At 33.8% G+C, this 15,968-nt stretch overlaps 2 protein-coding genes and 1 long non-coding RNA gene across 5 annotated transcripts; 1 reads left to right on the top strand and 2 right to left on the bottom strand.

Moving 5' to 3' along the window:
- LOC107614102 (probable ubiquitin-like-specific protease 2A) lies at positions 304 to 2,999 on the top strand. 2 transcript variants are annotated; one of them, XM_016316336.2, is made up of 7 exons: positions 304 to 460; positions 1,251 to 1,497; positions 1,570 to 1,737; positions 2,119 to 2,250; positions 2,322 to 2,403; positions 2,489 to 2,599; positions 2,703 to 2,999. In XM_016316336.2, the coding sequence occupies exons 1-7, from the start codon at positions 403 to 405 to the stop codon at positions 2,769 to 2,771; spliced, it is 867 nt and encodes a 288-aa protein (XP_016171822.1). In that variant the 5' UTR covers positions 304 to 402; the 3' UTR covers positions 2,772 to 2,999. The 2 variants fall into 2 exon arrangements, with proteins under 2 accessions (XP_016171822.1, XP_020965894.1); XM_021110235.1 differs by lacking the exon at positions 2,703 to 2,999 and having other exon boundaries at positions 2,471 to 2,594.
- Positions 3,279 to 12,761, bottom strand: LOC107613380 (telomere length regulation protein TEL2 homolog). 2 transcript variants are annotated; one of them, XM_016315347.2, is made up of 13 exons: positions 12,479 to 12,761; positions 12,338 to 12,366; positions 12,092 to 12,194; positions 11,696 to 11,867; positions 11,356 to 11,541; positions 10,840 to 11,000; positions 8,497 to 8,773; positions 7,260 to 7,468; positions 6,781 to 6,879; positions 5,525 to 6,045; positions 4,478 to 5,256; positions 4,079 to 4,277; positions 3,279 to 3,700 (listed from the first exon to the last, which is right to left on the bottom strand). In XM_016315347.2, exons 1-13 carry the CDS (start codon positions 12,627 to 12,629, stop codon positions 3,548 to 3,550), a joined length of 3,039 nt encoding a protein of 1,012 aa, XP_016170833.1. In that variant the 5' UTR covers positions 12,630 to 12,761; the 3' UTR covers positions 3,279 to 3,547. The 2 variants fall into 2 exon arrangements, with proteins under 2 accessions (XP_016170833.1, XP_020965893.1); XM_021110234.1 differs by lacking the exon at positions 12,479 to 12,761 and having other exon boundaries at positions 12,106 to 12,194; positions 12,338 to 12,372.
- LOC107613381 lies at positions 9,208 to 10,695 on the bottom strand. Its single transcript, XR_002353170.1, has 5 exons — positions 10,619 to 10,695; positions 10,373 to 10,475; positions 9,977 to 10,148; positions 9,637 to 9,822; positions 9,208 to 9,281 (listed from the first exon to the last, which is right to left on the bottom strand). It is a non-coding gene; the product is annotated as an uncharacterized LOC107613381 (long non-coding RNA).

The raw sequence follows: 15,968 nt of genomic DNA on the forward strand, positions 1-15,968 counted from the left end.
TAAAAAACACTATAAATCATAAATTTTAAAATTTTAATTATTAATATAAAATATAATAAATAAAAATTAACAAGTAAAATATAATTCCTTATTTAATAAAAATAAGAAATATCTTATACTATATATGTTAAAGTAAAATGAAGAAAAATCTATAAAAAATTATATAATAAAATCTTACAATTAATAACACCACTTTCAAGGAAAAAACAAAAGTGTCACTGTCACAGTTAGCATGGTGCAGTAAAAATATCTTAAAATCTGTCACTGTCACAGTGAGTAATTGATAACATTAAATGAAACAAAATAAATTAAAAAAAAAAAAAGAAAAACAAAAACAAAAAGAAAAGGAAGCGCGCTCCAATGAAACTTTCCGTACATGCTAGGTTATAAGCATCAGCATCAATGAAAACCAGAGCTAGAACTCGAAAGGTTCTTGCTGCTGATAATGGCGATGATCAAGGTTAGTTCTTTATTTCTTATGTTTATGATTCTAAGATAATGATAGCAGCGAAACCTTGATCATAGCTTTTTGTTGCTAACAGAACATGCTTCAGTTCAGATTCTTGCATATGTATAATGTAATTAGGGTTGTTTTACTTTGGATTCTTGTTTTCACCACATTGCTGGTTTTACATGCTCGTGAAGTGTAATTGGGTTTGTGTTGTGCCCTTATGTTTGGTTCTGGGTGTATAAACATGATCATTCTTAATCCAGATCTTAATTTTGTGAAAAATTTGTATACACATATTGGTTTGTTATATCATGTTTGAAAAGATTATTTTGAGTTATACTTGAAGATGGTTTTGAATAGGTAGGGAAAAAGACTTGCTCTTTAGTTAGGGTGAATTACAAACTATAGCTAAGCTCAGGGGTGGTTGAATGGGAAACCCTTTCTAGAAGAGGCACCCATAATCTTCAAGTTGGGTTAGTTGGATTCCTAATAAACAACAACAATAACAAAGTCTTATCCCACTAGGTAGAGTCCGCATCCTGCCATTGAGATCTATCATATATTATGTCTACAGTGGATTGTTTTCTTTGACCACCTCATGTACATTCGTTTTAGGTTTTTCTCTATCTTTCCTGATTTTATTTCCAATTTTCTCACCTTTAAGGTTGGTTTCTTTGTTTTGGATTAAAGAACAAGGGGAAAAAGGGGGGTGGGTGGTGTATTAGTTTTCTGTTCTTTGTTGTGTTATATTTGATGTGGAAACCAAGATGCTATGTTGATTTTGGGATTTTCTTATCAGTGGGTGTTGTGAAGCAAGATACAGAAGTAAGCCCAAGATGTAGAATTGAGCTTGTCTATAGTCGTCGAGGAAAGAAAAGTGAGCCCGTAATAGATGTGACAAGAAGTGTTACCAACTCATTGCCCTGTTATTTGAGTGACATGACTCGGAAAGTGCAATCAAAGAGGAAGAGAAAATCTGATGACGAGGAAGAACTCTGTAAACCCAGAGAAAAGCTAGACAGTGGATTGTTCGGTGAATACTTGGAGTGAGTTATAGTGTTCAATATAAAAGGAAATACATCGAATGTCCTTGTTTCTTATTATACCTTTTCTCACAGGAAAATATGGAGGAGTTTCTCGGAAGAGAAGAGAAGGCGCAGCACATACTTTGACAGCTTATGGTTTAGCCTATACAGGAGGGCCTCATGTAAAGAGAAGGTGCTGACTTGGATAAAAAAGGCGCATATTTTCTCAAAGGCATATGTTTTTGTTCCAATAGTTTGCTGGTAAGTGCATTCAGTTTTTTAACTGTCAAAGCATTGTTCACTCATAAAATTTAGGGATAGGACTAGATTTTTGAGCCTATTTGGTATAAAGTTCATGATTATTTAGAAGACTTTCCTTTTTCCTGAGAAGGAAAGCTACTTCATAGATGGTAGTTATCTTTGCTAATTTGGCACATACTTGCATATGTATTTGTTGGAATTTTTATGCTGTCAATGCATAGAAATTAATTTTCTCTGACAACAAGGATCTCTATCCTTCCTTTTCTTGAATTTTTCTTCTTTCTGTCGTACTGATATTTTCCTTTTATATATAAAGAAAGAAAAAAGAAACTATTAAATATTAGTTTGAGGAATTCATCCTTTGACATGGAAATGTTGTAGGGGTCACTGGAGCCTTTTGATCTTCTGCCATTTTGGTGAGAGCGCGCAAACAAATACCAGATCACGTTGCATGTTGTTGCTAGATTCTCTTGCAATGGCGAATCCAAGGCGACTTGAACCGGAGATAAGAAGGTTCACCATTGTTATTTGGATCATGCATTGCTCTAGGAGCAGTATTCTAAAGCTTTTATCTCCATTTTCAGATTTGTTCTAGATATTTATCAGGCAGCGGACAGGCCAGAAACTAAGAAAATCGTATCTCGAATTCCGTTGTTGATTCCTAAGGTAAATTTTGACTTCTTAGGATTTTTGTCCCTATTTATCCAAATAAATAAATAACCATTGATTGAAGAAAAACAAATAATTGCAGGTGCCACAACAAAGAGACGGTAATGAATGTGGAAACTTTGTTCTCTATTTCATTAAACTGTTTCTTAGTGTCGCCCCCGATGATTTTAGCATGGAAGGGTATCCTTACTTTGTGAGTTTTCTCTTTTGCTGTTTTTGCTAATTATTACTATCATTACTATTATTAAAGGATATATGTGTTGATTAATATTTTGTTTGAAATTGGCATGATGCAGATGAAAAAAGATTGGTTTACCCACGAAGGCTTGGATAGGTTTCTTGAGGGACTTGATTCAATGGGCTAGAAGTCCCAAAATTTTAGTACAAACTGTTTGTAACATTCCAATATGTGTAGTTCAACTTTGTTGGATTTTATTTTCTGCTGGAACTGATACTCAAGTACTCTTACGGATATCTATGAAGTTAATAAAGTTGCATGTAAGTAGGAACATTTCTTAACCTTTTATGCTAGCTTAGTTAATTTGACATGAAGTTAGAGTTCTTATGGGATGGGATTGTTATAATTAAAAGAAGGAATCCTCCCAAATTTAACACTATTATTATAGATCGTTGATTTTTCTTTGGCAAACAAAGAACTTTAGTGAAATGCCACATGTTTTGCGGGTAGTTTCATTACATGTGGGAATGTCAATGTTGCCAAATTTACTGTTGCATATATATATATATATAATGCAGCAATTATTAAGCTGTATCGGAATATTATTGTAAAATCAATTTTGATATTTTCTATTCAGGAATTATGTCAGGTGGCCAAACTAAATAGAAAAGAGATGGTCACCCCAGATACAATAAGCATTAAGCAATGATGTTACAATGAATATTACTAAACTTGAAACGCATTTGTAATATCACTATATGAACATTGGTGTTATACCAAGTGCTAGCTCTGAAGACTGATAAATACACATTTTATGTAAGATACAAGGAGTGGCCTAAAAGTTAAGATGAAAAAGCAGCAGAGGGGAAAGTAGAGTGATTCCGTTGACCCAAAAAATAGAGTGACTTTGAATTTACATTCTGCAGGATAATAAAAAAAAAATCACAGTAGCAAGAAAAATGGCTAATCCTTGTTTAAATAGGGGATCTTAATGGTCACTTTGGATGCATCGGAAGGAAGAGCAGGACTGTACTTTAATGAACTTTTTGCTGACTCCAAAGCTCGCGAAGTTTGGAGAGCCATCTCGGCATGGAGCTGTAAACACTTCATAGCCATCTATAGTAAAGCAAATGTGTATTCGGTCAGAGAAGATTAACGGAACAACTAAGTCTAACAATGGAAAGGAGTAATTCCTACATATAATTAGGAAGCATAAGAGGAAATATACAAATAGAAGTCACAATAATAATATCAACAGGTAGAGTCAATGTCGAAATTTCATATCATAAATCTTATGAGACGAACGAAGCAATAACTAACTAACTAACAACTTATGTCTACAATCTTTGAGACAGTAAACGACTGTAAATCAAATAATGAAAGTTTAAACCTTTGATATGACCAGAGATACAAGCAGAGATAATTGAAAAGCTTGTAAAGAAGGGAGGACATGTAATCTGAAACTTTTGGAAGTTTCATATTTGCTCTGCTTACCATATAGCATTCTCTATCTGTGTCTGAATCTACTACATCAAGGGCCCATGTGCGAATCCATTCAAGGCCAGAGGCAATTTCCACATTTCCTTCGAGCAAGGCAGAAGAAATGTAAGTAGGATGAACAGCGACCAATACGCATGATGCTGCAAAGAGGACAGCTCTTCTCACATATGCTTCCTTGTGATGGCATACCTCTCTGCATGAGTTTATAACAAAAATTTATGCAATTTTTCCAAATCACCAAAAAATTCTACTAAGGTGCCAAGAGGAAAATATAAATCAATATAAGCAATTGAGCACCAAACCGTTTATTTTACGTGGATCTGCACACACAGAATCACTGTCAATTGTAACAAGCTTTGCAATCAAAAGTATGATGTATATCTCAATCATTACCTGGATTTCAACATATCTAAGAGGGAAGGAGCTAGCACAGACGCTTCTGGATGCATGGCTACAGATTTCATGCAAATACCAAGCATATAAATGAGTTTCCCAAGGACAATAAAATCCCTGCCAAGCAAGTCAACACCGTGCCTTTTCTTATCATATCCCTCCATAGCAGGAAGCATGAATGCAGCAGCATACATGGGAAACTTGTTCTGAGAAAACTCCATCTGGTTTTGTTCTGCAAAGGGGGATCTTAGGCTCCACCGGCGTGTTTTCCCTTTCATGGCCTGGTTAGGTTTCGGGGGAAGTTCCCTCTCATAGGTATTTGACCAGTTCTGAAAAGCTCCAGTTCCTGAGATCTCTTTCCAGGAACTTGCCCCTGGAGTCCCTGAGTTGCTAGGCAAGAACCAAGGTCGAGTATCCGAAACAACTGAAATAAGGGAACTAGTCTCCCTAGTTGGATGTTTGGGTTTTAAAATTTTTGATTCAGCGAGCTCCTGAGCCGCTTCTGTCATGACATCTAATATCATAATGCGTTGGCTGATATCTACATTAGGCGAATACAACAGTTTGTTCAGTGTCTCAAGCGATTCGAATGGGGAGGTGACAGCCAATGCAACTAACGCTCTTTGTCTTTTCTCTTCTGCTGAATCTTCTGCACCTTCTAAAGATATATCAGAGCAACGAACCTGAACAAGAGTTCTGGTTAGATCCCTTGCGGAATGTTTTAGTTCATCTGGGGACGCTCTTATAAGCTTTTCAGCAACATCAAGAGCTCTTTCCACCTGCAACAAGAGATTGAAAGTTTGCCAAACATTAAGTTTCAACATAAAGGCAAGAATACATCAGATCAGTCTGACATAAGAGAACAATGTAGTTTCTGAATAGCTTAATTTGAACCAGAATACTTGCTATTTCAGCACTATTGTAACAATATAATTTGTATTACGTCATAGAATATTTGGTAGTATTTAATTATTAATATTTACGAATTGTAGATATGGCAGATAGTAAAAAAGCATCTAAGGACTGCGCTGGGAGAAAATAGCTGACCCCTTCAGCATCATCTGATTTTCGAAGAGCCGCAACAATATCAGTCAACTGGGAGAAGTTTTTTTTCAGATCTGAGTAATCATCTGACAAATCATATGGCTGCAAAGATGAATCACTTGACGAATATGAATTCTCACTTGCACTATCATCGTCGTCGTCATCATCATCATCAATGTCTGATTCAAGATTCAGGGATGCTGGATCAATTATCTCATCTGGATCAAGAGTATCAAAGTCCAATATATTCTTTTTAACCTTTACACTAATGCTTTTTTCTTTATTGACAGGAAAGTCAGAGTCCTTGTCCTTGCTTGGCAGTTCAGATGATTTCATTCTCTCAACTACCTTTTCTCCACAATTTCGTTTCTTGAGGGCAGTGAATCCAAACTCCCAATCAATTGTCTCCCCACTGCAGCTATCATCGAGGTACAGAGGATTTTTCGGATCAATAATTTTAGAAAACACCAAGGCAACATTGCTAGCCATTTTGCGAACTAAATCATTTGGACTCTCCAGCCTACCTGAAACAAATACACAAATCATTAGAAGTTGAACTCCAACCACTCATTATGCAAGAAGGGAAAGAACCCCACTTTCAGAAATTCATAAAATTAATGAGTATGGGATGGATAGAGGGATGAACCTCATACGAAAGGAATTGAACAAACCAGACACTTCTTAGCATAAAGCATTCAATATTTTCTACACAATGACCTTTTCTTTGAGAATTATATTACATAACCAGAAGTATGGCTTATTAGCAAACATGAAAAGTTTTGAATATTTTCAAATGATAGATAATTAAAATGAAAAATAGGTTTGGACCAGATAGGATAAAACTTCAAATAAGTTAATAAAACAGATTAGATTCACAATTTGTTCATTGGTACTAGTAGCTCGGAAAACCAAAGGTACCACAGAAAGGTCCATAAATCAGAAGCATTAATTTCAATTAGTTCAACCTCACTTTCTTAAACAGGAAACCATAGCTAAATGAAGAGCAGTGATACGAACTTTTGGTAATCATTGTACACAAACACCACAATCATTGCAGATTATATGCCTTAAATAGCAACCTATCACTAGACTTGACATGGTTGAATTCATTTCATGACAATTGACAGGATCATATTAAATAGGGAATGGTATTTAAATAGTGCTATAAAGGATTAATTGAGGCAATAGTTCCAATCCCACAAATCTCATTTGCCATTCTTGTTATCAAGACACTGAACAATCAAGTGTAGAATAATTACAGCTAACTCCTTGAAGAATCAAATGCATGGAATCCTTCATCACATCCAATTCTTCTTTAGACATTGTCTCTAAAGAAAGTCCAAGAGCTGCAGATATATCTGAGATAAATATAGGAAATATAAAATAAATGAATCACGATAACGAAGGTGACATCAATCCCAGGGAATGCTCAGAAGAGGAGAAATTGTTATAATCATTATGCAGTAATTCACATAAAGCAAGATGAGCCTTGATGCAAAAGTAAAGTTGTAGCCTTGTGACATGAAGATCATGGGTAGTAGTTGCAAAGATGCCTTTCTGCCTGCAGGGAAAAAGGCTATAAACATCTTAGTCTCTTAACCACCCTCAAAACCCACTTTTTACGGTATCTTTATACATTGGGCCTCCCTTCATTAATTCATATCAAACAGAAACTATAGTATGTATCCATCTTTTTCCCGCATGTTTTTCAGTGAATTAGCACAATGAAAAAGGATACAAGCTTGCTGCTCAATAGGTGCAGTTTGCACAAATTCTTTCTTGGACCATGTTGTCAGTAGCCGTTCGACAACATTCGAGAACCTAGGATGATTGTGTCCTGACAAGGAATTACCAGGTGGGCACTCATGTACAGCAAATTGGAGGATCCATTTCAGGCAGGTAATAGGAAATACCTTCCAAAGCAGGAATTTGTCAACAAACATGGACCTGAGGAGGGGCCATGGAAGCATAGAGAAAGAAAGACAGATAAGCACTTCTATTAATACAAGTAGATTAAATTCTAAAGGGAAATACTACTTATGGTAGTGGTGTCATGCCTGCATGTTTTAAGGTATGGAATCGTAATGTAAAGGCATAATGCAAATAATAACTAATAAAGTAGGAACTGGGCAACTGGCGATGAAAGAGGAAAATGTAGTTCAATTGAATATAAAATATCAGATAAATTAATAATATCAGATAAACTGAATATAAAATATCATATAAAAATTTCTTTAATCCCTCGAGTATATCCCTATGAATTTTCCTAACAAGGTACAAAACTTTAAAAATTCTATATAAAAATAATTCTAAAATTCTGTTTCTTTGATTTTATTAAAAAATATAACTATTTGAAACTATTTTAGTTAATATTATATACAAATTCTATATTCTAGACTCATATTGGTGTTGTATTAATGGGTGATGGTTTGATGATACAAGAGGGAAGCTCGGTAAAAGCAACAAGAAGAATTGCTCAGATACCAGTAAGTGAGGCTTATTCGACCATTTTCTTTTTAATAGAAATATAGTATGATTTGACATCAGAATCGCAAAATGTTAAGGAAATTTTGATTATTGTATATACAAAATACCTAATTTTAAATTAGTATCATTACTATTACAGATCAAACAAGATATCTGTAAAATATGGAAGGAGGAGAAGATTTTTTTTTAGTTAAGATAGTGAAGGGTGTGATTCTTTGTGATGTAAGTCTCCCATCTTAATCTCACTCAACCACTCTCTATCAAAACTTCATAATATGACTCACAACCTTAACCATTTTTGTAATTTATAGAGTTCTGTATGCCTTCCTTATTTTTATAGATAGCAACTTAAGTAATCTTCCAGAGTTTTCTTGCCTTGAACCATTTTCTTCATTCATTTCAAAAGAATTTGTCAAATTTTCTTCCTAGATCCAAATGGGGCAGATAATCCATGAACAGAGGCAAAACTAAATAATATTTACACTAACCTGATGGAAGCTTGCACCTTAAAATTGCGGTGGAATAATAGCCACAGAACCCAATAGGCTTGGATATCATCAGCATGATGAGTTGCTAGCTGATGCAAAATATGCTCAGAAATTCTTTCTGTGGTATAAGGATCCCTAATTGCTTCCATGATAATCGACCAACACATAAACTCTGGATTTGACTCGAGCAATCCCTTAGTTGATGAGTGGTTAGATGAAGAGAAGCATTTCTTGACAAGCCTTAAAACTCGAGGCACTAATTCACTAGATAGCAAATCTACAAGAAAAAATTTCAGACATTTTAAACAATTCAATAGTTACAAGCATAAGTAGTCCATAACCAGTTAACCAGTTAACCACATGCCACTGCAGTTGAACTGACTAAAACAATGCATTCAAAACCTTGACATACTTCATAGTTGGAACTGATGTCATTTTCACATTGATTTACTAGCTTCCATTTACTTGTGTTGTGTTATATAGTTCACAAACATTAGAAAATAAACTTCTGCAAACTATAACACAAGTGACACTTCTACTGTCTTCTGCAAAGTAGAGCCTAGATGGCAAATGGCTTTTCTCGTTTTATTCACAAAAAGACTCAATAATTGCAATATGAATTTGTTTTTTTTTTTGGGGGGGGAAGGGGGGGGGACATTTCCCCAACAAATAACAATGCACCATTCTTGTCCATTTCAGCCTTCAGCCAACCATTTTCCAGCAAAGTCGCGTCTCTTTCTTCTGCTAGCGAAAGAAGCTGTGCAATAATCTGTTTGAAGAATACACTGAATACTGAATATGAAGGAAAAACGTAAGTTTCCTTCTAAAGGAAATCATAATCATCAAAATATGAAAAATGATATATCCACCTAAACTATCATCCAAAACATCTTCCAATTTTAATATAACAAATGCATTTGACATTACCCTGTTTAATAATTAGAAGGGTAATAATTAGGAAGACGATTAGAAGGTGTATCATTTCTCCTATAATAGAGTTGGGAAATGTACACACAAATCATATTCAAATGAAAAGAGTGAAACCATAAGATATGTTAACCAAGTAAAAAGAAATACAAAACCATGCCGTAATACCAAACCCATATAATATCTAAACCAAGTAGAGCAAAAAGAGGATACTGTGATGACAACAAAGTCAGGGTGTTCATTCTAGCTTTGTCAGGAATAGACGCAACAATCTGTGCCACTCTAGACACAGCAGGTCTGATCCGTTCATTAGTAAAACCTTTTGATTTAGAAGGATCCCCAAACTCTCTTGCTAACTGAAGCATCCCATTATTTTCAAGCAAGCACAGTACAAGCAATCTGTCATAAATGTAAAAATCTGAATAAGTTACCCCACTGATGAATTAATTTGGATTATTAGTAAACACCAAATAAAGCAAAAGCATGTTTATAAAAAATTAGATGACACTGAGAAAACAACATTCAAGAGACAGCGCAATATGCATGCTCATACCCTTCGGAATTTGAGATGACAGCGCTAACATCAAGACCATCACTCCCATTCTGCTGCAGAAAAGGAACTAAAATCTGAACCACCTCACTGACAAGTCCATGACTAAAGAAAACATCATAAGCATGTTTCTGTGCTGAAATGGGGAAACATCCCAACCAATTGGGAGCAACATCTGCATAAAGTTGCTTATCATAAGAGAACAACAAGAAGAGCAAACACACATCACTCTAACACCCCAAAAAAAAACTATATTTACAGTCCCCAAAATCAAAAGGAAAAAAAAAAGATAGTCCTTGAAATAAAGAACTACACTAACCAAATCAGCAACATTGCATAGTCGAAACAATGATTTATTTATTTGTTTATTTAAGCAGAAATTTAATTTAAGGATATTACCAAGCAACAAGAACCTGGCTAGTGTAGGAAACCCAACTCCTCTGTAAAATGCATCCCACCAATCTTGTCGTTCTTCAACTGAAGGAATTTTTACTCCTAACACCTAAACACACCGGAAAAAGTTCAAAACAAAAATCGATAATAATGATAATAATTATAATAATGAACTTTATTTTCAGTTCTAACTAGCTTGAAGATTATAAACCAAGTTCCAAGCTTCCATGGAAACATGTGAACAACACTAACCTTATCTCGGTAACACTCTTCAATGCTACCTGCAACAATTTGAGGGAAATTCACACAAAACAATCAAATTCTTCTTTCATTTCACAAAAGAAGATGAATATGAAGAATCATGATCTATTTTCCTATTTCACAAAGGTTGAACATTAATTCTAGGCAATTTTATTTATGTTCCAAAAAAGAAAAAGGAAAACCTGTTCCAATGTCTTAGATTTTGTAGTTACCAGCAAAACCACGGCGAGAAATGCGAGAAAACATTTCCCCAACAAATAACAATGCACCATTCTTGTCCATTTCAGCCAACGCATCTACATTTTCCAGCAAAGTCGCGTCTCTTTCTTCTGCTAGCGAAAGAAGCTGTGCAATAATCTGTTTGAAGAATACACTGAATAATCTTGGTGAAGGAAAAACGTAAGTTTCCTTCTAAAGGAAATCATAATCATCAAAATATGAAAAATGATATATCCACCTAAACTATCATCCAAAACATCTTCCAATTTTAATATAACAAATGCATTTGACATTACCCTGTTTAATAATTAGAAGGGTAATAATTAGGAAGACGATTAGAAGGTGTATCATTTCTCCTATAATAGAGTTGGGAAATGTACACACAAATCATATTCAAATGAAAAGAGTGAAACCATAAGATATGTTAACCAAGTAAAAAGAAATACAAAACCATGCCGTAATACCAAACCCATATAATATCTAAACCAAGTAGAGCAAAAAGAGGATACTGTGATGACAACAAAGTCAGGGTGTTCATTCTAGCTTTGTCAGGAATAGACGCAACAATCTGTGCCACTCTAGACACAGCAGGTCTGATCCGTTCATTAGTAAAACCTTTTGATTTAGAAGGATCCCCAAACTCTCTTGCTAACTGAAGCATCCCATTATTTTCAAGCAAGCACAGTACAAGCAATCTGTCATAAATGTAAAAATCTGAATAAGTTACCCCACTGATGAATTAATTTGGATTATTAGTAAACACCAAATAAAGCAAAAGCATGTTTATAAAAAATTAGATGACACTGAGAAAACAACATTCAAGAGACAGCGCAATATGCATGCTCATACCCTTCGGAATTTGAGATGACAGCGCTAACATCAAGACCATCACTCCCATTCTGCTGCAGAAAAGGAACTAAAATCTGAACCACCTCACTGACAAGTCCATGACTAAAGAAAACATCATAAGCATGTTTCTGTGCTGAAATGGGGAAACATCCCAACCAATTGGGAGCAACATCTGCATAAAGTTGCTTATCATAAGAGAACAACAAGAAGAGCAAACACACATCACTCTAACACCCCAAAAAAAAACTATATTTACAGTCCCCAAAATCAAAAGGAAAAAAAAAAGATAGTCCTTGAAATAAAGAACTACACTAACCAAATCAGCAACATTGCATAGTCGAAACAATGATTTATTTATTTGTTTATTTAAGCAGAAATTTAATTTAAGGATATTACCAAGCAACAAGAACCTGGCTAGTGTAGGAAACCCAACTCCTCTGTAAAATGCATCCCACCAATCTTGTCGTTCTTCAACTGAAGGAATTTTTACTCCTAACACCTAAACACACCGGAAAAAGTTCAAAACAAAAATCGATAATAATGATAATAATTATAATAATGAACTTTATTTTCAGTTCTAACTAGCTTGAAGATTATAAACCAAGTTCCAAGCTTCCATGGAAACATGTGAACAACACTAACCTTATCTCGGTAACACTCTTCAATGCTACCTGCAACAATTTGAGGGAAATTCACACAAAACAATCAAATTCTTCTTTCAAAATCAACGACATACAATACAACACATTCAACTGGACCACAAAATTAACACTACGAATGAACCTGAAATGAGAGAAGAATCAAGAGGGAAAAGAAGAGCGGCAATAGAATGAAGCGCACAAACGACTTCATCAACGTGTTTCGCGTTCATTATAGCTGAAATGACTTCTTTGACCTTGGCAATAACTGCACCTTCCAGTTCTCTCTTCTCCATTTCGCGATTCTACGATTTTTCTCAGCTCCCTCTCACACAACGAAGTTTCTTCTTCTTCTTCTTCAAAACTGTTTCTACTTCAATGCTTAAGAAGGTTTCGGGGGACTAACAAACGACGCCGTTTGAGAGAGAAAGAGGAACACCAAAATGAAAATGATGTTTAGATTATGAAAAAAAATTGTTTGATTTTTTCAAAATATAGTGATTTTTCATTTTTTTTCCCCAAGTCATACTCTTAAGTAATAATTAAAATAGAAAAATCAAATGTTTCAAATTAGTTTTTAGTTCTTAATTTTAGTGATTGGTCTTTTTTTTCAAAAGTTAATCTATCAAAATCGTCCTAAGTAGATAGAATCGTCTAAATAAGTAGAACCGACTTAACTAAATAGCTGCCTTAAGAGTATAACTCTTTTGGGCACCCATGTGCCGGATCTATTTAATGGATATTGCAAACAATAAAAACCTTGCAAAGGGACAACCATCTATATTTTGCACATATCTAGCTTCTAGCTACTTAGTTACATCATAATATCAATTAATGGTTGGAGTGTGAAGGAGCCTGCTGTTCCATTTCCAAGTTATAAGTGTTTTATTTTTCATCATATATATGAGTTTCTTCTTAGTGTCCTTTCCCATATCTATCATGCTTTGGTATACTCTTCAAATTAGGCCATGTGTGTGTAGACACATTTTTTCGCTCTATTCGCCCATGGCACTTTTGGTATAATTTATCTACATTGATAATCGTGTAATAATAGGCATAATTATGAGGGTAAAAAACACATTTAAACCAATGAGAGAAGTTTATTACGCATATAAACCAAATAAGAATCTGATACAAGAATCGGTCAAAGCACACTATAATGTAATTCGAAACAACTTTATTCGAATTACATTCCTTAATAATTCGAATCAATACAGCTCGAATTATTCCCAACCATTGCGTCCAAGTAATTCGAATCAACTTGGAACGAATTATAAAAGCATAATTCGAATTGTGTCAATTCGAATTAGTAGGAACACGTGCGTAGGAAGAAGTTCTGTGTTTTGTTAAATTAGTCATTAATATAATTTTAATTGGCCCAATAAAAAAATAGGGATATGATGGTAAATGATTAATATTGGGTTATTCTTGTAATAAATAAGAGATATAGTACTGATGTTATAATAATTGACTAAGGGTATTTTTGCAAAAAAAAAAATACAACCGTGTTAGACAAACATTAAGAGAGACCAACGTAAATGCCATCAATCTTGTGTGTTTGAGCTACTTATTCTTAGTTTTTCTTGGTAGACAAAGCAAACTAAAACAAATTAGTATAATCCGTCTTCCCTTTTTGCCAAGTTATCGGCTACTATATTTGTTATTCAAGACACATATAACAGAAAATATTGCAATCATATTAATTAATGCAAATTCATGTATTGATCTCCAATAGGTAATAATATAGATGGTAAACTGAGATTTTCTTTTTTCGATAGTTCCAGTAAGATCCCACAATGGGATAAAGTTCGAACCAACATATGAGCATGTAAGATAAGCAAAGAAAAACAACAATCCACAAAATGACCAAATAACATAACTAATCAATACTCAATCAAGCATTAATATGACTCCGAATCAGTATACAAGTCTCCCAGTTCAGGTCTCTCATGTAATATCTGTCTCTCACTCTGTTGCACACATGATTTTGGCCCTTCACCCACGTTCTACACCAATGTTTTATTTCTCATTCTATTGCATTTAGATTCAGATTCTTTCCATTAAAGACTTTTTCATTCCTCACCTTCCAAATATACCAGATAGTTGTTAAAAATATCGTATCTTAAACGTTCTTTTCTCCTCCAACACTAGGAGCCTCCAGCCATGAGTTGAAACAGAAACTGACATCTCCTAGCCATGACTACGCAATTTGATGTCTTCTAATGCACCTCAACCACAACTCTTAGGCTAAGTTACATGAGAGATGTCTTTCAGAAAATATTGTTATTTCTTTTTTTGGACCAAACATTTCATGAGTTGGTTCATTTTTCTTATCCAAATATTTTGAAAAACATAAATTCAAAACTAGAACTATACTAGTTCCTACATTGAACGTTGTTGAAGAGGTAAACAACCATTTAATAGCTATTATCCTAGAGGGAAAAAAATTATATCTTAGTTCGAATTTAATTTGTATGAATGAAGGAAATATGAAGAGTCAACTAGATCTCTATAGTCTTAAATTATTGAATAACATAAATTGTTCGAATTTGTCTCCACATAAATTAATACTCAATGTTAGTATTCTGGTGATATTACTGAGGACAAATTCAGTGATTTTTCTAAAGGTAAAAGGCTATAAGTTAGGAAGTTTAGAAATCATATAATAGGATGTGAAGTTTTAACAAGTCATGTTGCTTTGATTTCAATAATGAATATGGTACCAACAAATGAAACCGTCTCAATTAGATTTTAACGAAGACAGTTCCCATACTAATATTATTTGCCATGGTAATTAATAAGTTTCAGGACAAACTTTATCTCATGTTGGATTATACTTGTCCAAACCAGGTTTTAGACATGACCAATCAGGATTTAGATCCTCTAAATTTTGAATTTCATTTTAGAGGGTAAAGTGTGATCTCTCACCATTTATTTCATAGGTGAGACCAAGAGAAAACATGAAAGAGAAACTATTTAAGGGTGAGAAATCATACTTTACCCTCTAAAGTAAAAATTCAAATTTTGGAGGATCCAAATTCGACCAATTATATGTGGCACTTTCAAGAGTTAAGAGTAAGAGAGGTTTAAAAATTTTGCTCATGAATCAGGCAAAAACATCTGCAAATTCAACCATCAAAGTTATTTATAGAAATTTTTTTGAAAAGATAGAATCCTAATATAAATAATTTTATTTTATTTTAAATTATGTATTGAAATCAACAAATAATTATTTCACTTCGAAAGAGTGTAAAATGATGATTATTCACTATTCTCAAGTTCAATTTTAATTTTGATAGTGATTTGTAATTTTTTTAGGATAGTAATTGTTTCGTGTATTTTTTGTTAAAATATTTAAAAATATAAATATTTTATGAATTTTTTCGTGGACGGATACATACACTAGTTCATATAAATAAAGGAGTTAAATATTAACAAAAAATCTAATTAATTATAATTTTTTAATAACTAATTAATGATATTTAAATATATAATGAGACTGACAACTTTAAACTAAATCGAATTTGAATATATTAGATTTAGAAAGAGTATATAAGGTTGTGCTTGTTTATAGAGACAAGACATTAAGATAGAAATACAGAGACACAAAATTATGTTTAACAGGAGAAATATAA

The sequence above is a fragment of the Arachis ipaensis genome, chromosome B08 (genome assembly GCF_000816755.2).
Source record: "Arachis ipaensis cultivar K30076 chromosome B08, Araip1.1, whole genome shotgun sequence".
In the NCBI taxonomy this organism is placed as follows: domain Eukaryota; kingdom Viridiplantae; phylum Streptophyta; class Magnoliopsida; order Fabales; family Fabaceae; genus Arachis; species Arachis ipaensis.